The sequence below is a fragment of the Plectropomus leopardus genome, chromosome 5, assembly GCF_008729295.1.
Source record: "Plectropomus leopardus isolate mb chromosome 5, YSFRI_Pleo_2.0, whole genome shotgun sequence".
Classification (NCBI taxonomy): Eukaryota; Metazoa; Chordata; class Actinopteri; order Perciformes; family Serranidae; genus Plectropomus; species Plectropomus leopardus.
In genome coordinates, this window is record NC_056467.1 from 15015649 (window position 1) to 15043294 (window position 27646).

Sequence of the window (27646 nt, forward strand, 5' to 3'; positions counted from 1 at the left end):
CTTCTAACACAATGATGATCACTGGCTTCCCTGGTTTGAAATAATAATGACTGCAGCTCCTTTATACAGACGTTAGGAGAATCCTAGACTATTATGACACCATCTTATTTAGACATGAAAAATACAGTTTAGACCTTATAATACTTAAACATTCCATCTTCTTTTGCAAGTAGAATTCATGCGGTGCAATTATCCGCCTTTTACATAGAAATTCTGTGACTCAAACTGTACAATAGAAATTTTGGTAAACATGTCTGGATGTTGTCAGTGATATTGGAAATTAAGTTATGATATACTTATATATACTGTGTGTATATATATCTATATAGATATATATACTTATAATAATGACATTTATATCATTTATAATATTCGAATTGCATTATTTCAGCATTGTTAAAAATGCTGGAAAGTGCCTTTAACTTATTACTGGAATGTTCATCACTGTAAATTTAATTTATGATTTCAGGCGAGTGACATTCAGTAAAATTACATTGAATATATGATATGGCGATATATGATGGAATAGTTTGATATTCACATGTGAATCATAACATTGTAATTTTATTTTGATGGACTTCTGCCTCTCCTTAAACTCTCTCGATATATTATTTTAATGGAGCTGTCACGTCACCACAGTTGCAGAAATGCCGATGCACTGATGGAATTCATTAGCTGTACTCTGATAGACTTTTGATATTGAGTATTAAAGACAGAATCTATAGCACAATAGCGGTCGGTCTTTGTTTGTTTCTTTCTTTCTTTTCAAAGCCCAAGCGTAAAGTGTATTACATTCTCTGTGTGTTTCGGATGTAACACAAACTTCATACTGTCCTGGGCACGCCATCTATAGAGCCGCCAGACACGGCTATCTTTGCGGAGATGAGGTCCTTAAACACACACAGATGAATGAACATATGCAAACACATGGAAACATGGAGTCAAAACTGTCCTGTACACACACACAAGGAATCTCCTGTATTATTTAAGGTAACAAAAAAATTCTTTTCTTTCTGTTTTTATTTAAAATCCAGGGAACAGTGCTTCCAAAACTCACACCTTTTGTTCTATTTTCATCTTTTAGTTTGTTTTTATTCAGTCATCACATCAATTAAGGTATCAAAATTATAAGAATTTACAAAGACTTGTATTTATTTGTTTACTTTTCACTTTTTTCCTGAAATGCTACAGCTATTTTTCAGCAAGGTGGATGACATGGATGGATATGGCTGTTTGGAGATATGACGCAAATGAAAAGTGAGTTAAGCGGTTACTGTGTCACTGTTAACCTTGAGGAGAGAATCACATTTTGTTCAGAATCTAATCTTCCCCAGTGAACAAATATAGCAGGTCATCACTGGAAAACACTGAAGATATAGCTTGCCAATAAAGTAAAGAAATGTGTTTGCCTATTTTCAAGGCTGCTAAAGTACAAATCTTGAAGACAAGCCAAGGCATTTCATCTGCTGGAATGCAAAAAAAAAAAAAAAAACCCTTTTGGCTGCACATTGACAAAATCAGTGATCGCCCGCGTCTTTGGCAGTACATTTAATCTACCACTGTGCTATGCCAAGAAAGGAGGAAGGGATTAATGAATGATAAACAAAGACAATGATGGATAAAAAAACAGTTGAGCCAGACTTTTGTGATAAAATTATTTGATATGAATAACTTCTGACGCCTGAGAGCAGGGCTGCCTGACCGGACAGACTTCTTTGTGAGACAAACAAAAAGTTATCAAGAAATGCTTTGTGTACTTTGAATCCAAACGATAAGCAGATATTAATACTAATATAAAAGTAGACTATGTGGAATTGCTTAAGTAAAGAAGTCAATATATTTATAAAATGCACTTTTAAATAGTGCAATAAACTAAAGTATGATCATTTTTAGATGTTGAAACACCTGTTACAAGAGATTTGATATCTTTGTATTTCTTTCTGAGTGTTTCTTACACACACACACACACACACACACACACACACACACACACTCGCACAGCAGTGTTTTTATTGAGTAGCTGTAGCATTCAGGCACAAAGATGTCTATATATGGTTTGAGAAGGGCAGAGGAAAATAATGATGTAAACTTGGCTTTCTTACTCAGTTTTTCTTGGCTACTTTAGTTTTAATATTGCAGGTCCCTGTCACCTTACCAGTCAGATTGGCTGAGAGTCAAGTAAAGTCTAAACACCACGGTGAACTGTCAGATCTACTGACCTCATATTATATTTACATTCACAATGTATTGTTATCTGTTTGTACTGCCAAATTCAACAGCACATTGCGGCAATAAAGCTTGTGTTGTCATCCTCTGACCATTGAAGGAATTAATTCGTATCGGACAATTCTGCAGCACACAATGTACATTGATGTGCAGTCGAAATGCAGAACGTAAATGTATATCTTTTAAGTACCAGGCTTAAAAAACAAGATGGAGGTAGGATGGTAAACAATTCCATCTATCTCCTGCATTACACCAATGGGCTAATCCGAAAGAAGGCAGATTGCACACAGTAGATTTGTCAGGTAATTATTGATTTTCCTGATCGTGGTAGAAAATTTCTGGACTTAAAGAAATGTATGATTTGTACATTTGATATTTTCAGAGACCTCTGAGTTCTTCACTGTTGGCATGCTTTATTTGTGGAGGCTGTGGATGTCTGGAGGTTAAGATAAAGATGAGGACCTTGTAAATATTCTAGACTCTCAAAGTAAATAGTCTATAAAAAATGGTTACCCAACAGTGTTTTGTCTTTGCTTTGGTGGCGTGATTACACGTGATTCTGTATGATTGGGGTCATAATGTATAAAGCTGAGTGAATGTAATGCTAGTTTAAGTTTTTGGTATATCTGTGTCCAGGTGTCCATGCAGTACCAAGATCTATCTTATCTAAAGTCTTATTTTTGTAATAATAAACTTGTAAATTCTCTCTATATATATATATTCTAGAAAAGACAACTGAGGCATATTGTTTTATTGTTTTATTCATCTAAATGAAGACTGGCCTGAAGTACGTTTTCCACATTAGTGGGATATCCTATATTAATTGAGAGTTGTTATGACATAATACAACTAGATTATACAGTACGTACTATGACTATGAAAGCGTTTGTGTGTGTGTGTGTGTGTGTGTGTGTGTGTGTGTGTGTGTGTGTGTGTTTGTGTGTTTGTGTGTGTGTGTCTAACTGTCCTTGGATGAACTCGTTGCTAGAGAATGACCTCAAGTTTTACAGCAGCAACTGCTCACTTGCAGAGTGTGTGTGTGTGTGTGTAAGAGAATAAAACAAAGATAGAGACAGTCAGTGAGTCAGTGTGCGTGTTGCCTTGACAGTGCAGTTGTGTGTGTGTGTTTGTGCGTGTGCGCGTGTGTGTGTGTGTGTGTGTGTGTGTGTATGAGTGTGTGTGTGTGGGGGGTTTCCTGTAAAGACTGACTCACTGTCGTTCTCAAGATTAGTATTTTTTACAAGCATAAACACTACAGAAAATGTTTGTTGGCTGCTACGGGGCACAATTCTGATCATGTCTTAACAGATCTGATCTTCACATTGCTACATAACTTTGTAGACTTTCGGTTTTGGATGTAAACAGCTGAAAAAAGCGCCGAAAAGGTTTAGATACTTGTCTCACTACGTCACAACAAAGTTTGTGGCTAAGTATTGATATACATGTAAAGGAATTTTTGATCATAAATGCTTGATTCAAAATCTCATAAAAATGTTTAATTTGTGCATTGAAGTGCAGTTGACCTTCAAAGTATCAGTGCCCACACATACCTGTTTGCTTTGGTGTTTCTATTGGTGCTGCATTGACTTTAAAATTGCATATTGCAGTCGTTATTTGTGTATTGAACCATTAAAAGCTCTCTATTGAGGTTTGTTTAAAAAAGGGTAACTGTTGTGTGTAGAGGGATTCATTTATATTCCATATTAAAAAGTACAGATTTACCAACATTTTGTTGTGTAAATCTATTAGAGCTGTGATGTGCCGTTAAGTTACATAACATAAAGTGCTCATCGGTCTGTTTTATCCAGGGAACGTCAGGCTGTAGATTATATTTGTATCTGTGAGTGCAGAGTGATTAAGTATCTGACAGGCAGCCAGATGGGAGACACTCTCTGATCTGAAAGGTGGCTGGGCAATAATGAGACACAGATGGTTGCAGTATGTCTATACACACAAACACAAGCGCTACACAAACCACACACACACAGCTCATCTTTTAGTCTACAACATGATTGATAAACAGTAACATTTCAATCACATTTTGAGAAAAAGGTTACTGTTCTGTTAAAAATCTGTTTTTAAGAGATTCTGAAAGAAATATTTGATTTCCATTCAGATTTGTGTATTTTCCAAGAAGCTGCCTTTGCAGTCAAAATAAAACATAACATTGAATGAATTGGAGAAGTAAATAGCCATTTGATTACCTACACATGTTGAAGGTAGCAGAAGGTAGAAGGTAGATTTATTCGTAATTTTTTGAACAAAGTTTAAAAAACAAAATTACATTTATTCCCGATCCTGCTACATCTTAGGGGTTAAAGGATTTGCATCAGAGTCTTGTTTCCTTATGGCTCCCAACAAGGTCCACCCATCCGGTGCAACAGCCTGATCTGGGATGTTAGGGGTTAACCATATCTCTGTGAAGATGTCTCTGATCGCTGATTTCCCATTGCTAAGAGAGCCTCAATCGCATCTCATCCACTTTATTCTCCCGTAACTGGACATTGGACAGAAAAAGGTTTGGTAGAGGAACAGCTCTCCATCCAATGCGGGTCAGCCTCGCCCTGATGCAGGCTCTCCTACCTATTTTGATCCGGCGCTTTCGGTTTCGGTTTCGTTTCTTTCCTCTGGTCTGACAGGCTGGTTGAGTTATGCCATTGATGGGGACCCTCTCGAGGTCTGCTTGATTCAGTCCAAACTCCACACAACTTTTCCCAATGTTGATAAGTGCTTCTCTATCATAGAAAATTCATGCTTCAGCAAAAGGGGGTGTGGTGTTGAAAAAAATTGAAAAACATAGCAAAAAAATTTTGGATTTCAGGAGCTACTGGCTGCTGCACCTTCATGCTCTGATGTTGTCACAGCACTATTTGTTACAGTATTTGTAATGCAGTAATATTGGCCTTTACTTTTTAATACCAGCAGCAAAAAGTTTTTTGACCAGTTGGCAAAAATGAGATGAAACACACAAGTGTCATGTGTCACACAATTTTTATTGCATATATTATTTTTGTACATTATTGGTAGTGTTGTTTTAAAAAATAAAACATATTGACAAAAGTCAATTGTTAACCATATTTTAAGCCATTTGTTGGATTGTTTCTGTGGTTCAACTGGAAGATAATGCAGCTATAAAAACTTGAGCAATGTAATTAGATACAAATGTTGGTCGGCTGTGCACTTTAACATAAGATTTGGATCTGTGCCTGGAGAATCCATTGGTCTCTACTTCCAGCGCACGTCCAGACTCATCTGACCACACAAGCACAGAGAAACAGACACACACACACACTAGTGTGAGTGGGTCTGTCTGGAAACGGTAGAGACAGAGAGGTGGTCTGGGAATGCTGACGGGGGGAGAGCCGCGAGGGAGGAGAGGTGGAAAGTTGCAACTCCTGGGCAATATAGACCACATGCTATGGGAAGGAATGCATGTGTCTTTGTAGAGGCATGAAAGAGCAAATGAAAAGAAGAGAGGAGGCAAGAGGAGGAGGAGGAAAGAAGCAAGGAGGGAGGGATCTGAGCTCTGCAGCGTGGCTCTGTCTGAATGAAAGGACCTCTCTCTCCCACTTTCTCCTGCTGTCTGTATGTATGGCACACGTCCGCTGCAGCAAGTGAGCACGTGTCCAGAAAAAAAACAGTGAAACTCTCCAAGTGACTTCAAGCTGGAAGTAAATATTTTGCAGAAACTTCGGCTGAGGGTGCACCTTTAAATTTCTGTCCCTGCTGGATTACTACTTTGCAAAGTGAGTGGTTTTTTTTTGTTTTGGATTTCTGAGCATCCAGAAAATAATGTATTTTTGAGAAATTGTCATGTTATGGACATTCATTTTCAGTAACTGGAAGATTTGGACACTTTCTTTCATTCATGAGTTTGGGTTGTGATCCGCAGGTGTGTTTGAAGACTATAAATGTTTGAAGATACTGTACTACTGTAGTGACAAGGACTAAATCTCTCTGCATCAGCATAACTTTTGGACATTGGGTCTGCCAGCCTCGACACACCACCTACACAGCTGCACTGCAGATCTCCCCACCATCAAAAGAATTCACTGGACCGGAATCAACTTGACCTTACTCAACCATATTTACACACACCAAGAGGGCAGCTTGCCATATAAACATGATGTCTGTGTTTTGAGAGCATTTCAGGTCTCTGGCCAACTTGCAGGCAAGTGTGATGCCAAGTGTTTGATACACACTTTCAAACTACTACACACATATGGTTGCTTGAAATTGCAGAGACCAGTACATCAAATGAGGACATCCAATACTCCAAACTCTGATAGAAAAGCTAACTTTGACTCTCAAACCTGTGCTCAACAGATGCTGGTGGAGATGTAACATGACTATTGTCTTACAACAAGGCTTCAATCTTTTCACACATTATAGTGAAACATCATATCCAAGCCACTCTGTTTTACACAAAATTGGGTCAAGAGCCAAACTATCCTGAACTAAAAGACTTGACACCATGACCTCACACACCGGTAATATACAGCATGGCCTCGTCCCTCATCTCCTTCCCCTCATCCTTCTGTTGCTCCTCCAGGCCTGGGGAGGGTGCTGTCACCCCCAGTGTTTGGACTACAAGCCTCCATTTGAGCCCAGGCAGCCACTGCTCTTCTGTAAGGAGTATACTAAGTTTGGATGCTGTGATCTGGAAAAAGATAAGGAGATATCAGTCAGGTTTTACTCCATCATGGACAATTTTGACCACTCAGGTTATGTGACATGTGCCAAGTACATACGCAGCATCCTCTGCCAGGTAAGCAAAACATTTAGTTATCCTTATAATTACTATGTTTGATTGTGTGTCCATGCGCTCCTTACACAGGCATCTGGATGCTATGATATTATCATTTCCATTTGATTATGTGACATTCTGGGATAATGTGAAATGATAGCATTGCAGTGGAAACATGCATCTGCCACTTGCTAAAGTAAAGATGTGAGAGAAATACAGTCATTTTTATAGTGTAATCCACATGCGTGTTTTCCCCACTATGTGTATGTGTAACTATAAAGTCCCAGATTTTGTAAACCTAAGTAGTAATAATGTCATTTATATTTCAGTGGTCACAAAAACACACAAAAACATCTCAAAATCCAAGTTTCTGTTTAGTTCCAAAGTTAACACCAGTTTGTTTCTTCAGACCTGATTCCAACAAAGTACAGTAACCAACAAAGCATGTGGTTTAACGGCTACATGAGGTTGACATCTGTTAGTCAGCACTTACTCATGCTTGGAGAGCCAAACCGCAGACTTAACTAGTGGTCATGTGTTTTGTATCAATCTAAACTAGTCAAACAATGCTGTGCATCAAACTTTTCAACTTTGTTTGAAATGTAGAACAAAAGCTAGCCTTTTGATTGGAAAAGTAAAACTAAATCCAGAGGAAATCCTTTAATGCAACTCACTTTCTTACTTTTTCTCATGTGTGCAACATATGTAGTAAATCCACAGTGATGCAGCTATGCTTCATTCCTTCCAGATTCCCCAAAAAACCTTGTTTAGTATTTTCTCTCACATGAGAGACAGACATAGGCATGAGTAAGCTGGACTCCAGACCCTGAGGCACAATGACTGTCCTGCAAATGATTGCAGCACAATTTAACAAACACATTTACAGTACCGTTCTTTCTAGTAACCCAACAAAATGCACTCAACTTAGAAGAGCTGGAATAATGTTTAGACCTTAGTTATGAATAATATTTGCTTCTCCCTGTTCCCCCCTATGTTGTGGATGGGAAAACGGAATTACCCTTAATTCTAGAGAAACCTTATTGATGTGTGTAAAACAAATCCTGTGCAAGGAATCCACTCTCAATTAGTTTAAAAAATAACTTTTTCTCATAAAAAAAAACACTGCATATGATCAAATGTCTTCACATTTCTCTTTCTTAAGTCAAATGTTACTAAGGTCATTATATCAACACTGTAGTAGAATCACAAATACTACAACTTCCTCGGAGCAGGACTGTTTGTTAAGGTTGGGGAATGTTATTTAATACAATGAGTATTTCTATTTTAGTTTCACGACATTTTTGTTTCTTTCCTCAGCTTGCTAATCTTAGATACCAGCTCTGAACTCCTTCTCTGGAAGAATGAGCCATGAAGCCAGTCCCACATAATGATTGCATAATTAGGTGCTGACTGTGCGCCTCAGACACTAACTTTGTGCAGATGGTGAGCACAAAATGAATGATAGATGCAGTGTAAATTTGCCCTTGCCCATATACCTTGGATAAAATCTTAATTTGGAGCTGTGGTCTGTCCTGTAATTTAGACTATCTTTGATATCAATGTCAAAACAATGGGAAAAACACATTGCACATCTTCCTGGCAGTTTATTACATCATATGCTATGTTAAGGCGGTGACAAATCGTCTGACTTCTAAAATATAGGTTTCTATCGTTATGGTAATTATAGCCCTCATGGTTCTATCCAGGCACTAAAGACTGTGCGTAATGTGTGCTGCAGTGCACGTACGATTTAAAGCAGTTAGTGCAGTTTGGGTAAAATATAGTCAAGTTTAGTATGTAGATATGCAAAGCCTAGAGAGGGGTTTCTTTGTTTAACATTACATGTAGACCTACTTTTAGTAAAGAAGTTTCTAAAGTACCATTTCACAGGCAAACAATTTGTTCATTACTTAAATAAGTGCAATTAGGCTATCTTAAAAGTAAACAAAGTATTTTGGTTTCAGACTTTTTCCATTTTTTAAAAATTATTTCAGTCTTTTGACTAAAGAGGCTATGTGGCTGCTCTTTCTTTAAGTTATGAGTATTTATATATCTTATAAACTGTTTATGTAGATTTTCCAAAAAAATATTTTCTTAATCTTCTTTGGAGCCCCACTGAGACCCACTCTGTGGTTTTCAGCTCCCAGGTCGACGGTCTGGGTTAAAAGATGGCCTGGAAGTGGTCAAATTACCCCACTGCCAAGGTACTTATCCTGGGTAAAGCCAACACACTGAGGCCTCTGTTCCGACTGCACTGCAGGAGCTTCCTGGCACTGATATCAATGAGACAGTGAAGATGGACAGACAGATAGATGGAGAGCGAGACAGATGGGAGGGAAAATTAGTTAGTTAGTGTTTGTGTGTGTGTGTGTGTGTGTGTGTGTGTGTTTGTGTGTGTGTGTGTGTGTGTGTGTGTGTGTGTGTGTGTGTCTGGGAGACAAGAGGGAGATTGTCATCATCCTTGAGCTTGACTGACCAAACAAACAGTCATTTCCTCCACTGGCCAGGGGTCCAGGATACATCAAATTCCTGGAAGAGAGGGGCAGAGAAAGAGACAGATAAATGCAGTGAAAAGAGAAAAAGTGTTCGGCATAGATGAAACAGAGAAACAGGCAGAGACACCTAAAAATGAAGATCAATAAACCCCATAAAAACAGGTGAACAGAAGTTGAAAGGTTGTCTAGTGCGGCTGTTTTACAATAATTGATTATAGTTTTTCATAAGACCACATTCAATGATTAAAAACAACAAAACCCACCTGAGGCCACTTGAAAACATTCAGAGAGCAATAAACAACGCAGAATTAATTATTTCTCGTGTTGCATTTTTAATTGATACCTAACAGTGTTTCTGCATGTTCTCAGTGCACGGTAGTTTTTTCTGCAGCAGTAGAAAGTTGCAGCTCATATTCAAGTTTCCAAACAGCACGTGATGGCAAAATACCACACCAAATCTCAAAGTCATTTGAAAGTCTATAGCTTGTTTTCCCTCTCTGACCACAGTCACAGCTAACTTAGCATCATGCAGCAAGTGACATTTACTCTAGTTGGATCAGTCTATATAAAAAACTTGAAGCATGGTTATTTCCATTTTACTCTTCATCTCACTTTTTTTTTCTCTCTCTCTCTCTCTCTGGGCATTGATTCCAGCTCCTGGTTTTCTGTTTGTAATGACTACTCTCTCTCTTAAATGTAATAAAATGTCGCTTTGTTGACTTTTCAGTGCAGTGTGGGGAGTCAGGAGGGTTATATCCTGCTCAAGTTTGAGCTTTAAGTTTATTCTCAACTGTAAACACCAAATTATAGTAGTTTGAAGTGGCTGTATTGTTAGGGAACAGCTGTTTGCACTTACATGAATTTATCCTACCCTATGATAGTATGAGCCAAAATAAGACTGTCTCAGAACAATGGCTGGTTTTTCAACAACAGGAGAAGTAAAGACACCGTGCACTGACGCAGCCATAGACCAGTAACTCAACACTCTGTAATGTACCTTTTACCGTTTATATTTTCCATTTTCCTGACTAAAACACTTACAGAAAGCTTTATGTGAAGCATATGCATGACTCCTGCGTCTTCACTGCATGATAAAGAAATCAAACTGTCGGAAGCATTATGACTTCAGTCTATTGAGCTTTTGGCTGCTTCAAATCCCAGAAACTGTTTTGATGAGCAGAACCAGCAGCTCAGACTGAACACAGCTTTTGTTTTGCCCCGCAAAGCTGTTTCCGAGTGAGGCTTTGATCTCAGCCCAGCAATGTACTTTCATGTAATGTACCAAAGACTCTCTCTTAGTTTGCTTCTTCTCATTTTTTTTGCATTAACAATGATTTATTTATTATTTTTGGCTTTGGTTAATTTTAGGGGTTCAATTAAGCTGAAACGGCATGCTGAAGTTGCATGAGTACAAAAATCAAACAAAGCCAGAAACATAAATGCCTAACCTCAGGGATTAACCAGTGCCACAACAAAAATATATTAAATTGATTATTTCAAGGAACTCCACTACGATGGCTTAAAAAGCACAGTCTAATGGCTCCTGCAGGCTTGAGTGGACAGGAATTGGGTGTGGTATTCTTTCAAGTTTCTGTTCTTGTGTTTATGTCCACTTCCTGTTTTATTTTGAAATGTGTTCTTATTATGTGTAGTGCTACTTTTACTTTACGAGTTTTCCCGCCTTTTGTGATTGCCTCATGGGTTTCACCTGTGTCTTGTTTCACCCACATGTGTGCAGTTAGTTATAGGCCCTTGTGTATTTAAAGGCCAATGTTTCCTCCATTCAGTTGCCAGATTGTCATTGTTGCCTGAGTGTGCTCATGTTCTCATTTTGCTTGGATTAATGGACTTTGTTTGTTGTGTAATTTTCCCTGAATGGATCTTTCTTTCTAATGATTTAGATTTGATAAACTGTTCTGTTCAAAGTATGAAATATTTCTCTTTGGCAGTAAAAAAGGAAGGCTATAGCGCTTAAGTTTACCTTGGACTTAAAACTAACACCTATGTTAAATCTTTGGTGTAATCATTGATGAAGATTTCAATTTCAGTGGCCACATTAAAGCAGTAACACAACCATCATTCTAGCATCTCGAAAAAACTTAGCTAAATGAGACACTTTGTGTCCAAGCAAGACTAAGAAAAGCTCCTTCGTGTTTTTATTTCTTGAAAGATAGGTTTCTGCAATGGACTCTTTATTGCCGTCCCAATTAAGGCCAAGACAGTTACCCCTCATCCAAATTGCAGCTCCAAGAAAACTGGCAAACACCAGGAAGAAACCCTTTTGCCAATTCTTAGATCCTTGCACTAACTTGCAGTTAACTAGAAAACTTATTTCAAGGTCCTACTTATGGTCTATAATTCACTCAATGGTCTGGGCCCAAAATATATTGCAGACATGTTTGCAAAGTACAGGCTGGGTCAGTCTCTCAGTTCTGCGGGGACTGATCAGTTAGTGTTTCCCAAAGTTAAATCCAATTGTGATAAATAGCTTTAGCCATCATGCTGGCCACTGCTGGAATCAGCTCTCCTTGGACCTAAGATATGCCCCAACTGAAGCAATTTTTAAAACTAAGCTTAAGACTGCTCTCTTTTTCACGATGCTATTAAATCAGCTTTTTATTATTTTTATTTGATTAATTTGGTTTGAAAATTAATCTTCACTTTTATTAAACTTGCCTGTGCCTTTATTGATCCTGTTTTCTTCTCTTAATTCTTCTTTTTAAATTTTTTTATTTTAAATTATCTGTCAGTGAAGCACTTTGATTAACATTTGTGTATGATAAGGTGCTATAGAAATAAACTAGCCCTGCCTATCATCATGTGGAAATTATATAAAAATTCTATAAGCCAGTAGATTTTTATTAACTATTACCTGCGCAATGAATATTTAGGTAAAGTAGGCATGAAAACAGGCATATTTTGCAATTTGCAACTTAATCAGCACAGGTGATGAAATACACCACTTGTAAAACTAATGAAATGACTGAATGATATGAGTATTGAGAAATAACAGACATTTATCACAAACTTGGAGGCATATACACACTCAGGCACATGACTTTGTTCCTTTTCCGTCTCTCTATTATATTCATAATTAATAATGCGTCATAGTTAATGGGGAGTTTTGAGCTTGACGCATAGAGGTAAAAGTTGAAATTATTTATAAGCAGCAGATTCAGGTACAAACACACACACATGCAGTGTTATACACAAAGTTTATGTGTGTAGTTGCACAAATAAAGTTCTAGTTTCTTGTGTGTTTGTGCATGGTTGCACTTTCTGTTGTTTACTCTTTGTGTTTACGTTCATCAGATTGTTTAATCGAAATTAAAACTTTGTTATTGTTACAGCAGATTATTAACATGTGGTTGCAATTAGAAAAGTTCAAACAACAGTAGTAATCTTCATTTTTCAAAAGTAACAGTTAAGTGCAAAACTCTGAAACAAAACAATACAAACTTCACATATTTATCTGTCTGCCTGGGAAACAGACAACAACACATTTGCTTTCAAGGTGCACAAGTGCTCTGTAAATAAGAGCCAGCCAAAGTTCTTCTGATGTGTGCTAAATTATTTAAACTTTTTGGCTCCAGTTGTTTTTTTCTTAAATGCTAAAAGCATTTTTGGGGAAAAGTGAACTCATCTCTCAAATAAAATACATACTGCACTTAATCAGAAGCCTTGGATCTAGTTGGTAAGTTGTTTATATTTGTGTCCTGCCAAGCATTTCACAAGTGATGTTGTCTTTTTTGGGCTTTTGGGCTCAGTTTCCTGGTCATGATCGGTTAAGCTGATCCGGCACTGAGTTAAAGAGCACCAGTAGACCACATGACGGTTTGGGTGTCGTGACTCCCTGTGCCTGCAGCTCACCATTCTGGGTGTGGACAGTGTGGTTGTGACTTAATAACTGACTGGACTTTCCTGGGATCCATTTATACCAGGCTGCACTCAGACAGCCTGTGCATAACCCAGCTGGCCTGACCAGTCAATTTGAGGCGGTGAGGAGCTGCGGTGCACAAATCCTATATTTATGTGATCCATGCATGTCCTTAACTTTACATGTGAAATAAACACATTGGCTTAAAGTAGCTAATAAGTGTAAACACTGGTGAAAATCTATGTAGATGAAGTCAGAAATATCCATCTAAATCACATTTTCTTTCCTTTCACAGGAGTGTTCTCCATACTCCGCCCACCTGTATGATGCTGAAGATGCAAACACGCCAATGAGGATGCTGCCTGGACTGTGCGGTGATTATTGCTCTGAATACTGGCATCAGTGCCGCTACACGCTCAGCCTCCTCTTGGAGGACTTGGGAAGCCCGCAGCAGTTTGCAAACCTGACTGCAACATTAGAAGAAGATCGCAGAAGGTTCTGCGACTTTCTGGAGCTGAAGGACAAACAGTACTGCTATCCTAATGTATTGACAAATACAGGTATGGTGTATACATGTGAGACAGATGTTTGTTTTCAGCAGCAGGCACACACACACACACACACACACACACACACACACACACACACACACCAACTAAGCCAGCTAACTGTGAGGGGAAAAAAGCATTGGAGGATACATTTAATTCATTACCTTTACTTACGTAAATTTACTTATGCCAACAAGAACAAACAGGTTGTCATAGACTAAAAAAAATGCCTAAATTATTCTTGACAAGAGCCTGAACTAAGTGCCAACAAGACAGTATAATTATAATTTATGAAAAGACATGACCACTCCTTGCTAGTCTGCACAAAAGGTTGTTTGTTCGGAAAAAGCATGATTAAGACATAAATTATGTCACAGAACAGAAGCATGGTTAGAAAATTGTGGAGGAGCGATTGGACAACTGATTTGCAGCAGTTTGTGAATGTATAAGAGTCAGTGCCTCCAAGTCTGAGGGTATGGTTTTCTTCTCCCAAAAAAAAAGGAGACCTCCCCCACCTCTGGTTGACAATGAGTTGCTGCCCTAAGCAAGCGAGCTAAGTATCTTGGGGTCTTTCTCATAAGTGAGGGAAAAAATGGAAGTGGTTTGGTGCAGAATTACAGCAATGCAGCCATTGTGCCAGACTGTTGTGGTGAATAGGGAGCTGAGCTGAAAGGAAAAGCTCTTGATTTACTGGTCTATCTATGTTCTGATCCTAACCTATGGTCATGAGCTTTGTGACCGAAAGAATGAGAACCAAATTAAATTTCCTCCGTACGCTGGCTGGGCTCAGCCTTAGAACACAGCGGGCAGAGCTCAGACAACCAGACGAAGCTTCAGTAGAGCTGCTGCTCCTTTGCTTCGACAAGGGCCAGTAAACGGTTCAGGCATCTGATCAGGATGCCTCCTGGGCGTCTTCTGTTTTTTGGGCATGTCAAAGTGGTCAGAAGCCCTGGGGTAGACCCAGAACATGCTAAAAGGATTATATGCCTCTTCTGTCCTGGGAATGCCCCAGGATCCCCCAGGAAGACCTTGAAAACATTACTAGGGAGAGGGATGTCTGAATTATCTTGCTCAGCCTGCTGCCCTGGCCCCAAATAAGTAGATGAAAATGGATGACCTGGACAGATGCCATTTTTCCTTACCGATACCTGAATTTTCATATGGTCCAATAGTGAGTACCAATTCAATGCCATTGTGTTGTGAAAAAAAAATTAAAAGTTGTATACCACTAAACGCATATGTTTGTGAAATTATTGCTATAATTATTATAAGGCATGGCTCAAGTTAAACCCTTTGTAAAAAAAATAAACAAATACATGGAGAATGTATGCCCTAAAAATTCCCAAATTGCTAACAGTCAGTGGCTGTACACTTCTCTGTTTTTGTACACTGATACATTAATTGCATTTTTGTACTCTTTGGTTCCTGTCTCATCTCCTGCATTCTCTTTGTTCCCAGAACTGAATGCTAACCTGGGTTTGGTACGTGAGGATCCCAAAGGATGTCTGGAGCTGTGCTTACAGGAGGTTGCGAACGGGCTTCGCAACCCAGTGGCCATGATCCACGCAGATGATGGAACTCATCGATTCTTTGTGGCGGAGCAGCTGGGTTTTGTGTGGGTGTATCTGGCCAATGGCTCCAGGATCGACCGTCCTTTCCTCAACCTCACACGTGCTGTCCTCACATCGCGGTGGGCTGGAGATGAGAGAGGATTCCTCTGTATAGCCTTACATCCAAGGTTCATACTTTTAAAACAGTTTGTGAGAGTTATGTAGAAACATTAACAGCAACAGAAAGGTTAAATGTGCCCATTTGTGAAGTCTGACTTCAGTTTTTTGCTGGGCATAGGATCACCACAGTCAGGAAAGCCTATGTGTACTACTCTGTGTCTGTCAAGAAGGAGGAGAGGATCCGTATCAGCGAGTTCACACTGCTACCACATGATGACAACCAGCTAGACCACTCCTCTGAGAGGTAAGAACAGAAGTTCAAAGTCAACAAAATGCAAATAGAGACATTATTGAGATGTTTATGTTGATAGACTTTTAGTCGTATATTGGCAGACTACTGGAATATGTGTAAGTTCTGGTACTTGTACTTCTTGGTTTAGAACCATTCTTGAGGTGGTGGAGCCGGCATCGAATCACAATGGAGGGCAGCTTCTATTTGGCCATGACGGATACCTGTACATCTTCATCGGTGATGGTGGCCGAGGTGGCGACCCATTTGGAAAGTTTGGCAATGCACAGAACAAGCAAGTACAATTTCAGACATGAAGGTGCATGCCATAGGATTGTGATTATACTCCCTTCAGATTGTCACAACTCTCAACAAAGTCCACAAGTTATATGCTGTTGTTATTTAAAAAAAACAGTTTACATGCTGCAACAGCAAACCTTAAAATGAGCTATACATGTATGACGTGAGCCCAGGAAAGGTTTCACCTGTAATTGTTTGGAAAATCATTTTCCCTGTAAAGCTTCAGCCTTCTATGTTATTTTGAATAAGATAAACACATCTTTTGATTGCTCTAGAAGGTTGTTAAAATTTTAAATGATAAAGGTTCTCATCATGTAAAATTTTGCCAGACACTGTGACGTTGTTGACTACATAATGATGCATTAAAAAATACCAAAGTCTGGTTAGAACCAGCAAGTTCTGCCAAATAAGACTTGCCGTAAATTAAATGCCAGTTAAATTAAGTCTAATGAAAAGGATCAAAATTATGAAGAAGATAAACTTCAGAGCTCTGCAGACTGTGAAGTTGCTCAACCATAATGATAGCTTTTTGAAGACCGGTTATCTTCCACTTATGAAAATTCCCATAAAATGAGGATCTTTCTGGGCTGGGAATCTGCTCATATACTGCAAATTATTACTTTGGGATCGTTTGTGTACATAAATTATCATATTAATGCATCCTTGATACCTGCCAGGCTTAGAGGATTGCTTTCCTTTTAAAATTAGGATTGCAATAATTAACTTACTGTATATTTTCTAGGATTTGTGACGATCTTATGTCAACTTTGAAATTAGAAATGTTGAACACTTCTGGAAAAGACTATAATTGCATTAACAGGGATAAATGTAAGCACGTCACTTAAGATCATTGCAGACGCAGTGTGAATGAACTATCCACTGAGTAACAGAGACAGATATTTCTGTTAATACACTGCATATTTTTGGTAATGGTGGTGGACTTGTTCTCATTTTTTAGACTTTGCCAATGAAAAATAAAACAATGAACCACATTAGTATCTGGTGGCAGTCCACAGATCCCAACGGGAGACATAACATAGTTTAAAAGTCAAGGAGAGGCTGTGTTTATGCCAATAGGAAAGCACATAGAGTTTATAAAAGGAGCTTTTATTAAAGGGACTGTGGGGCATTATTTGTTTTTCGTTAACTACATGACCTTTACAGTGTGTTTACCATGATTCATTCAATAGATAGGTCAGCTGTATCTTCAGGCGATGTTTATATGTTTACATATGTGCTCAAGCATTCGTGGATGCTATTATGTGTGGATTTTCCCCACTGTAATAAAGGTTTGACCTTCATTCAGCTAGATGCTACAACTGTTCTTCTTTAAATGTATCAGCTCTCAGTGGCTTCAATGTTAATCACAGCCAAAGGTCAAAAAGGTCAGGTGCATATGTTACTGCTCATTTTCAGTATTCATATTGCACAATACTCTAAGAATGTCATGCATATTAGCTGCGAATTGTGAGGATGACAAATACGTAATTTAAAATTAAAACTGTGAAATTAATTCCCCAGCTTCATGCCAAAAATAGAATATTTTAAGTTCATAGACAGGATAAACTTGAATATTAATGATGTTTGTCTTCAAAAACTATCTCAAAATCTGAGCTGTGGCTGGGGAAACCCTCTGATGAAAACATGAATCTGATCAGCGGCAGGTTGATAGCACAGTTTACAAAACATTTAGGCAGGTTTACATGAGATGCTGACACCTTCTCTCCAGACGGTTATAGTATAGCCATTTAGCTGTTTCTGAGGGGTTTTGTTGACAGGCCATATTAGCTGTTCTGGGAATGAGGGAGGCAACAGCCTGCCAAGTCTAATATTGACACTACACATTGCGGACTGCCACACACTGGTATGTGGAGAGTAGAGGGAGAGAGAGAGAGGAAAAGAGGGACAGGGAAGAGTGTGAAAGGGGTACATAGAGGGAGCAACCGAGGCAAAGGGAGGAGAGAGCTGCAGAGTGAATGAAAGTAGAGAGCAAGACGGAGGAACAGATCAGAAAAGGAAAGACGAAAAGGGCAAATTTAGACATTTAGCTCAGATGGACGGAGAGAGAAAAAGGTGAAGGACAGTAACCAAAGACAAGATGTTGGATGAAGACAAAGTAAAAGTTAGAGAAGAATGTAGACGAGAAAGCAAAACAAGAGAGCAGAATAGAAAGCAGGACAGGTCAATACAGGGGAAGATTCGATTTTTTGCAACAAGTAGAAAAGGTATGATGGGCATAAGGTCAAAAGTGAAACAAACCTTGGAAAGAAAAATTCATAAAAGATTCAGGTCAATAATTGTTTTGTGTCAGCCTAAAAAGAGCCCTCACTCTGCCACTCAGTCAGTTAGCACAGTCTTGATGCCTCTCTCACTCTCTTATTTTCTCTCCGCGTTGGGCAGGTCAACACTCCTCGGCAAGGTGCTGCGCGTTGACATCGAGAACAACGATGATGGTGCCCCATACAGCATCCCCTCGGACAACCCATTCTTGGGGGAAAGGCAAACACGACCCGGTAAATCCCTTAAAGTGTTCTACATCTGAATAATATCTGAATATGAATTTAAATGAATTATGTAATTGTATCTGGTCCCTTTCAAGATGAACTGAGTATTTACGTTGAATGTTACAATTGTAAATTGTCTCTTCGTGCTTAGCAAAACATGACTCAGTAAATGACAGTCTGACTAAACACTGCCATGTACAATACAAAACAATGTCTTGTAGCTAAGATGGATGCAAATCACTATTCAGTTTAGAAATATATGCCTTTAGTTTGAGAACACAGCTTCACATGATGTATGTATTTGTGTCTTTCTTTCTTCTTTCTTTGCAGAAATTTATGCCTATGGAGTTCGAAACATGTGGCGTTGCTCCATTGACCGCGGTGACCCGTTTACAGGTCGAGGTGCAGGCAGGATATTTTGTGGAGATGTAGGACAGAACAAATACGAAGAGGTGGACATTATTGTTAAAGGTACAGTGATTTTAGTTTGAAGCAATATTTCAATTTAGGGGGAGATTTTACTTTTTATTATTACGCTAAGAGTGTTCAAAATTCTTTTCAAAGCTCTAAGTGAGATGGTTCACTCTTACAGGAACTGTCATTATCTACTCATCATCATATAATGTAAAACTGTTCTCTGATAGACCACTTAGTCAGTGAGTCAGACAGTTTAATCGCAGTACTCTTTCCTTCAATTTAGGTGAATGGGATCTGGTTAAAGGGCATGAAATAAACATCTAATTACAGTCAAACAATAGATCTGTGAATCCAGAAGTTGTTTCACCGTATATTTACTGAATTTTGAAGCAATTCAGTTTAGAAAAAAAAAAAGGTACGATAGGTCTTTACCTGAGAAGTTTCACAAACTTTGTTAATCCTTATTTTCAGGAGGAAACTATGGATGGAGAGCCAAAGAAGGCTTCAGCTGCTACGATCGCAAACTCTGTCAAAACTCCTCTCTAGGTGAGGCCTCTTTCTGGACTGTTGCCGTTCACTTCTTTTCACTTTTACTGTTAACAATTAAAACTACTGAGAAAGATTGCTTTTTTTTACTGTCCTTGTCATTGTACTGCATTTTTAGCTAACTATAAGCAATCTTATACTTAGCTAACTATTGTATAAGACATTTATTAAAAGGGTAAACTCTCATTTAATTTAAAACAGTCTAATCAGTATACCAGAGTATTGGTGTTGGGTGTCTGTGCCATGGATGTAAATCTGTGCTGACTTGCACATGCTTTCAGTGATGCATTTTATATTTAAACTGTATAAAATAATGCGGGTAGCTACTGTGACTAGTGGTTTGTGGACTCCCATTTTGAAGCCTCTAGCGTGGCATGTCTTGGTATTTTGGAGCCAGATGTGGCCATGTTTGGATGAGAGGAAGGATTTAAGTAAAAAGAAAATGTGTGCTCTGGGCGCACAAAAGGTGTGGCAAGCTCACCGACAGCCACGTGTTTAAGTAAAAATGTTTATCTAATTACTCTCACTGCCAGAGGGGGGAGACAAAAGTTCTGCAGCCCAGCTTTAAGTTTGTAGACTCAAATGACTCTCCGTGAGCCTCTAAATAAGATGAATCTTCCTCATTCTTCATCTTCCCTGTGCAGTATACAGCATTGTCCTCTTGTTACGATGATAAACAAAGTAAACTGATTTGCTTTTCTATGTCTGTGTTAAGATGACATCTTGCCTATCTTTGCATACCCTCACAAGTTGGGCAAATCAGTAACCGGAGGATACATCTACAGAGGCTGCCAAATGCCCAACCTTAATGGGCTCTACATCTTTGGGGATTTCATGAGTGGGTTAGTGTTTCCACATTTTTCCACAACTTGAGACATCTTCTACAGACATATCCTTGCCCATCACTGCAGAGATCCAGTGTCCAATTTGTGGTTGCAGTGATTGCAGCATCATCACAACACACAGCCTTATTACAAAATACACGGATCTGTCTTTGTCCTTTGATTGTGGACTTTGGCCAAACCTTTTCTACAGTTTCTTAATTTACCGCCTGCAACAAATATTGCAGTATGTGTGGCTGGAGAAACACAAACATTTTAAATAAGGAGTGTAAGACACTGCACTTATATTGAAGTATTGTTCACAGGCTGGGTTTATGTTTACGGTAAAATGTGTGCATGTCAAAGTATTTACTGTATGCATATAGATGATGTTGATTTGTGGTACTTGTTGCTGTTTAGGCGTCTGATGTCCCTGAAGGAGAACGTCACTTCAGGTGAATGGCACTACAATGAGATCTGCATGGGCAGAGACCAGACCTGCAAGTTCCCCAAACTCATCAACAGTTACTATAAACACATCATCTCTTTCGCTGAAGATGAAGCAGGTAACAACTATTGAACTTCTCATTTACCCACCAAGCATCACATTGCTTATTGAGCATATGATTCAGGGAAGATATGATCTCACAACATGCAAAGAAACAGCCATTGTAACTTACAATATTTTGCAAAATTACAAGGAAAAATTAATAAGGTCATTATAACGTGTGACAGTATATTTTTGCTTAATTTAGGATTATGTAAATTTGAGTGATATGGTTAAAGGGTTTGTGTTCTTAAAGACTAAATTTTAACTTGTCAAATTGTTGATAATATTAAATTACTATCTAAAGGACCCAGTAGAGAGTTAGACTTTAACTCTGGCTTGCATTCAAGAGACTGCTGATTAACTGTGTAGTTCACATGCTGCTGGTTTTAAATAATCTCTTCCTCCCCTCTGAAAGTGCCTCAGAGGAGATTTAAGCTGAAAAGTTCAAGCAAAGTCCAAGTCCCCTTTTCTCTAAGACTTTCCCACATTTTTACCAGAACACATTTTGTTAACTGAACTTTCTCTTCCTTCCCTTGCTTTTCTCCATCCTGCATTTTTTTCTCCTTCTCTCCTTCACTTTCTGTCCCTTTCTTCTCTTTTCTCCCATCCATGCTCATTGTAAATATCCCCATCCCTTTTTCTTTCCTTCAACTCTCCACTCATCTCTGTCTGCCTCCCTCTCTCTCCCTTTCCTCTGTCCATCTTTCTAGGTGAACTGTATTTCTTAGCCACTGGAGCCCCAAGTGCCATGGCCAGAGCAGGACTCATCTATAAGATAGTGGACCCTTCCAGGTAGTTCACCATTACAACACATTATTTCAGTACACTTTCATCATACCTACAGGAGTGTGTGTTATAGAGTATTGTCTAGTGTTGTCAAGAGACCAATTGTGAGTGTGTAAACTTCACAAAAAAGAAAGCAATCAGATGAACTGTTTGGGGAAAGTGCTATGTGAATGATGCAGATCTGGACTAAGTGAAATATTACTTACTCATCACTCAAGTAGAAGTAGTCTTACTTGTGGTAAAAAAAGTCCCCTTCAAGCCGGTCTAATACTATTCCATCCATGATAATAACGAGTGAGCTTTCCACACAGGCGAGCGGCGCCGGGAAAATGCAGCGTTAAGCCTTTACCTGTCAAGATAAAGGGAAAACTGATTCACTTCTACCCCAAAGAAGGTAAGGAAATCTTCAAATAATGTGTTTTGTCATCTGCTTCCATGTAAGCTTTTGTTTCACTCCTGGTTTCTCAATGTGGTTTTTTTTCTTTTCTTGTTGTTCTTTAGATATAAATAATAGACTCTGAATTTAGATTGTGATGTTCGATTACCAAAATCCAATTACCAAAAGTCAGGACATCTGATGCAAACAACAGTTTGACGTAGAATACTGACAACAAATGACATTGAAAAGATGTAGCAGGATTTAGGGTCAACTTTAATTGCACTTTTTCTTAAACTACGTTTAAGAAAAATGAAAATAAACCACAATTTTATGTCTGCCTGATGTTAGAGTCCATTGTCTTTCTAGTTCTAGCTGCATACCATATGCACACTACCAAAACCTCATTGGATATTTATCTGTTGAAAGCTCAGAAAATAATATTGTCAGTTATTTTTATATTTTTTTGCAATGTGTTGGTTTGTGTTGGTGTTGTGTTGGTATCAAAGTTTGGATAGTGTTTTTTTTTTTTTGATGATGATGTACAAATATCTTTCTTGTTTGCAGAGTTTGTAATCAACAAGAAACCAACCACCACGCCTGTTCCTACGACAACTACAAGAAGAACTACAACAACAACAAAAACACCAACAGGAAGAAAACCACCCATAATAATAATAAAACCACCAATGCCAACAAGAAAAACAATAAGAAAACCTCCTCAACCACCGCCAACAACAGCAGCAACAACAACAGCAGCAAGGCCAACAGCATTACAGACCACAAGAAAATCAACAAGAAAAATACCGACACCGACACCAACTGCGAAAGCAACAACAATAAAACCCACCACAGCAACAACAATAAAACCAACAACCATCCAGATGACCATGGCAACAACCCCCGCCCCAACCACACCTACTGGTAGGCCTACTGGTACACCTGTTTACCACGGCAGCTCCACTGCTTACCCAGCCACTAAATCCATTTTTTACACAACCACTGAGTCAACTGGCACAACTAACCTTAAACCCACCAGTAAACCAGTGCACACCATAGTGCAGGGAAAAGCCACCAGTGTCAGACCAGGTTGTTTCTTCCTCTGTGCTCTATTTTTGCATTACATTTCAATATGTTAACTGCTAAAAATAATTACACTATTTGCAATTTGCTTTCCTTTAAAGATAAAACAATCCCTCTTTGATAAAATCACATCATTTTTAAACTGGAAAACTATAAATTACAGTTGCAGAGTTGTTGCAGAGTTCTTAGTTGCTACAAATATCATGTTTAATAACTCAGCTTTATAAAAACAAAAATGATAATAATAATAAAAATAGTTGTGCAGATATGCTGAAGAAGATTTACTGTAAATATAGACAGTTTTTTTCTCACTTTTGATCAGTTTTTGGTTTCTGCATTAGCTAGCTCAAAATATTGCAGGGTAGAAATGGACTTAATTGTAGCTCACTTGTGGCAATTATAGCATAATTTATTCGAAGCTCAAAAATGATTTTTATTACATAAGCAAGAACATGAATATTGAAAACCTGAAAAAACTTGAGAACAATTGTTAATTATATAGTTAGCGCATTTTGTTATATGCTTCATATCAGTCTTTGCACTTTGCACTGAAAAAGTAGGGAAAAAAGAAATCACATGAAATGTTTTAGATTTAGATTTAGACTTTTAGATTTCCTAAAAGGGAAAAACCAATAAATCTGCGTTATTAAATGCCAGTATAATTGCAGTCATGTTATTAGAAACTTAGTATAAAGTACAGTAGTGTTTTAGTGTATCAGCTTTCGCTTACGTTCTGCTTACTGACCAATAACAAGTTTGCGTTTGCAGATGTAGACAGTCTCTCACACAAGCTTGTGTCAAACTCAGGTAGGCTAGGTGAGTTAGCTAAAGTTGCAACTTTACATCCTGCAAGCACTATATTCTTTGGCTGGTACAAGGGTCTTAAGCAGGAAAAATTGTGCTTATTTATGTGTTGGGTATTTGCACTACTTTAATTTAAATCAGGTACTTTGGCATTATTTATTTTTAAATAAATGATTCTGCATCAGCTCAGTTTGGACATTCATCTTTGTGTGTCTGTGTTTATGTCTTTTCTTTATCTTCAAGGATAACATTCCTTTAAATGGCTTTAGTGAAATCTGAAGTTTTCAAATAACCACTTTGGTGTAGGCTATGGGTTAAAGATGTGTTTGACATTTTTGGGAAATATGCTTATTTGCTTTGTTGTTGAGATGTAGACGAAAAGATTGTATCTGTGTGGTAAATTTGAATAAAGACTCAAAATGGCTAGCCTGGCTTGGTCCAAAGGCAACAAAATCCAGCTACCAGGGCCTTTGAAGCTCACTCATTATCATGTTATATCTTGTTTGTACAAAAATTGTAAGTATAAAAAGTATTTCTTGGCCGAATGGAGTGACTTAATGGACGCTTTTGTACTTTGTTTCAAATCAAAGCAGATAATATCTTAATTAGCAAGCTGTTTAGTTAGATTGACTTTGCTTTGGACGGATCCAGGCTAGCTTTTTCCCAATTTCCAGTATTTAAGCTAACCAGCTGCAGAAAGCATCTTCATATTTACTATATAGATATAATAGTGGTGTCAATCTTCTCGCTTTCTTCAAATGGAACTTCTTGGTTCGTGAATGCAACATAGAAAGTCTTGTACACAATGCTGGCGTTTCAGTGTTTAAGTTGTAAGAATTTCACTGCCAGGCAATGGCATCTAGAAGTCACAGAGGCTAGCAATTTAGTAAGTTAGTGAGCGGGTCACGAAATGCAAAAGCTGTTTGGCTGTTGGCAATATGAACAGACATCTCAGACATTTTTAAATTACAAAGAAAAACTCTTCATGACTAAATTTACAACATATTAACTGACCATTTGCCAAAAAAAAAAAAAAACCTCTCATGGCCGCCGCCATTTCTGAAAACGTCAGCAAACACGTCATGAATCGTGACCTTGGAGCTTTCCAAAAATTTACTTGCAATATCATTTGCTACCAAATGGGGGCATCTTCTCTGTAAACTCAATCCTAAGTGAATGTAACAACTCCCTGCAGGAAAGTGAATAAGTATATTTCCCAAATTCTCAAATTGTTACTTCAAAAAAAAAACCAATAACACTTTGTTAAACTTCATATATTCAAATAAAGAGGGTGATTCTGTCTCTCCATCAGGTTATCGCACAACCATCATGACTGCAGCCCTCTCTAGGATTGCTCAAACCCCAATCATCACCACACCTCCATCCAAGAGACATGGGAGACCTCTTCAGAATACCCCTCTTACCACCTCCCGACCTTTAACCTCACCACAACCTCCTTCTTCTCCATCCTCTGCACGATACCACCAGCATCTTGGAGTGTTGACAACACCACGGTTGTCATTTTGGAGCCAGAAACCCACAACATCAAGCTACAAGCCCCAGAGACCATCAATCAATTCAACATTGCCTAAATCACAGGAAGAGAGGCTGTGGCTTGGAGAGAAGTTGGAACGAGCTGGGGAGGGTAACCAAGTATTTAAGAGGCCAAGAGGAAGAGGTTACAAGAGAGGAAGAGGAAGAAGGTTGAGAGTAGGGTCAGTACGACTGGTGAGCGCTGATGGTTTATCAGATCGAGGTAGGGTGGAGATATTTATCCGTGGTGAGTGGGGGACAGTGTGCGATGACCTTTTCACCAGCAAAGCAGGCACTGTGGTGTGTCGACAGCTCGGCTTCACGACAGTGTTGGCAGTGATGAAGAGGGCGGCGCTGGGAGAGGCAGCCCACAATGTAAGGATCTTTTTGGATGATGTAGAGTGTGAGGGCGGGGAGGGATCACTGCTGGAGTGCAAGAGATCAAGGGTTGGGAAACACAACTGCTCACATGGGGAAGATGTAGGGGTAATCTGCGGTTAGCACAGAAGAGTGGAAATAAAAGAATAGGAAAGAAAGGTGGAGATAGTGGAGTGATATATGGATGTATGGTTTGTACAGGGTGAGACAGAAGAAAATAAGATAGGATTTGAAAAAGTTTTTATAGGTTATTACGGACTGCTCATTTGAACCCGTTAGCCAAAATAAATGTTGGCACTGTACGCTTCTGCAAACCGTGGATATGTTTCATTTGTATGTTGTTATGCAGCAGATATGTTGAAACTTTAGGTTTTTCAACTCTGTTGTTAACATGTGGTTATGCTCAGGCACAAAAAAAGGTCATGTTTTGGCTGAAAATACACGCTTTCGGTGGGACAATCGCAGCTGGAAATGCTGCATTGTCTTGCTAAAAAGTGGTCTGCAGCTTGGCAGTTGCTCGCCGAGGTGTCACACCATCTACCATCCCCACCACCTCCAGACAAAGCCAGCTCATGTCTATCTAACTACATTTATCTATCACTCTGGAATATTGATATATGTATGACACATACAAACGTAAATTATCCATGATTTGTAGAAATGTCAATGCCAAGATTTTCTTCTGGGGACTGGGCTGCTTATTCATAACCATTAATGGTGGTGATGTCACTTTTTTAATGTTTTCCAGTTTTGCATATTGATGTTCAAAGTGGACTGAGTGAGTCTTGGATAAACTTTAATCATATTCTGGTCGTGTGCTCTGTTTACGTACTCTCTAGACATTCATGAGTCAGTCAGACAATATATCTTATTCCAAGAGGATATTTGTATTTTTGTACCATGTAACTTCAGCAGGTCTATTTTTAAAGTAGCTTTTTATAATTTGTATTTTGATACCATTTTGAATGTAGTTTTAAAATGAAAAGATTTTTTAACAAGGAAATGCTGGGCATTCTGTTTGATGAATGTAATAAAACAATTTCCACTTCTACATAGGAAGGTTTGAGGGCACAGAGTGCCTGGGATATCAATAAAGATTTACTGCAAAATAACTTTCTTGTTATTCTCTATAATTCTCTGACAATCTACTCTAAAGTGCTGACGAACAATGGAGCTCATTGATTCACATTGATTTTTCTCCAGGGCACACAATGTCACTGCAAAAAATATTCGTCCTATTATGTGGCTTTGTGAATGGTCTCCTCTTCCCACAATACAGTAGTATATATATATATATATTCTAGTACAGTACAGTTTCTAATATGATCCACTGTGTTTCCAACAGATCTTTGGAAAACCTTTGGAGGACTATAGATAGATTAATGTCCCGATTTTTCTCACTTTGTTAGAGTACAATGAGAATGGCCGACAGCATTGACAAATTGCCAGTCATCAGTGACCATGTGGGAGCCAGACAAGTGACAAAGACTTTACCCTAACCCCCTCAAGTATTCAGGCATTTAAAGCATTCAACAACATCTTTCAATAGGAAACCAAATTGATCGCTAGTGTGTTACACTGTGAAAGACAGGTCAGGCAAAAGGCAGGATGCAGTTCCTTTTTTTCTTAATAGCTTTTATAGAATTTGAAAATAAAACTGTTCTTGAATGACTGTGGAGGTATCAGTTTGGCTAAT

The 27646-nt window shown here is 38.5% G+C and overlaps 1 protein-coding gene across 1 annotated transcript; it reads left to right on the plus strand.

Moving 5' to 3' along the window:
• Window positions 1–6383: 6383 nt before the first annotated feature.
• si:ch211-136a13.1 (HHIP-like protein 1) lies at window positions 6384–27012 on the plus strand. The gene is made up of 14 exons (XM_042486672.1): window positions 6384–6994; window positions 13641–13905; window positions 15352–15631; window positions 15742–15867; window positions 16004–16147; window positions 18553–18665; window positions 18987–19127; window positions 19545–19619; window positions 20335–20461; window positions 20861–21006; window positions 21701–21782; window positions 22088–22170; window positions 22720–23076; window positions 25352–27012. Exons 1-14 carry the CDS (start codon window positions 6701–6703, stop codon window positions 26071–26073), a joined length of 2955 nt encoding a protein of 984 aa, XP_042342606.1. The 5' UTR covers window positions 6384–6700; the 3' UTR covers window positions 26074–27012.
• The last annotated feature ends 634 nt before the right edge of the window (window positions 27013–27646 follow it).

Excerpts from the sequence above, each read along its gene's own strand:
- si:ch211-136a13.1 (XM_042486672.1), top strand. The coding sequence starts at position 6,701 with ATGACCTCACACACCGGTAATATACAGCATGGCCTCGTCCCTCATCTC. Across the intron at positions 15,632-15,741 it reads TGTATAGCCTTACATCCAAG|GATCACCACAGTCAGGAAAG; the intron begins GTTCATACTTTT and ends TGCTGGGCATAG. Across the intron at positions 21,007-21,700 it reads TTTCGCTGAAGATGAAGCAG|GTGAACTGTATTTCTTAGCC; the intron begins GTAACAACTATT and ends CCATCTTTCTAG.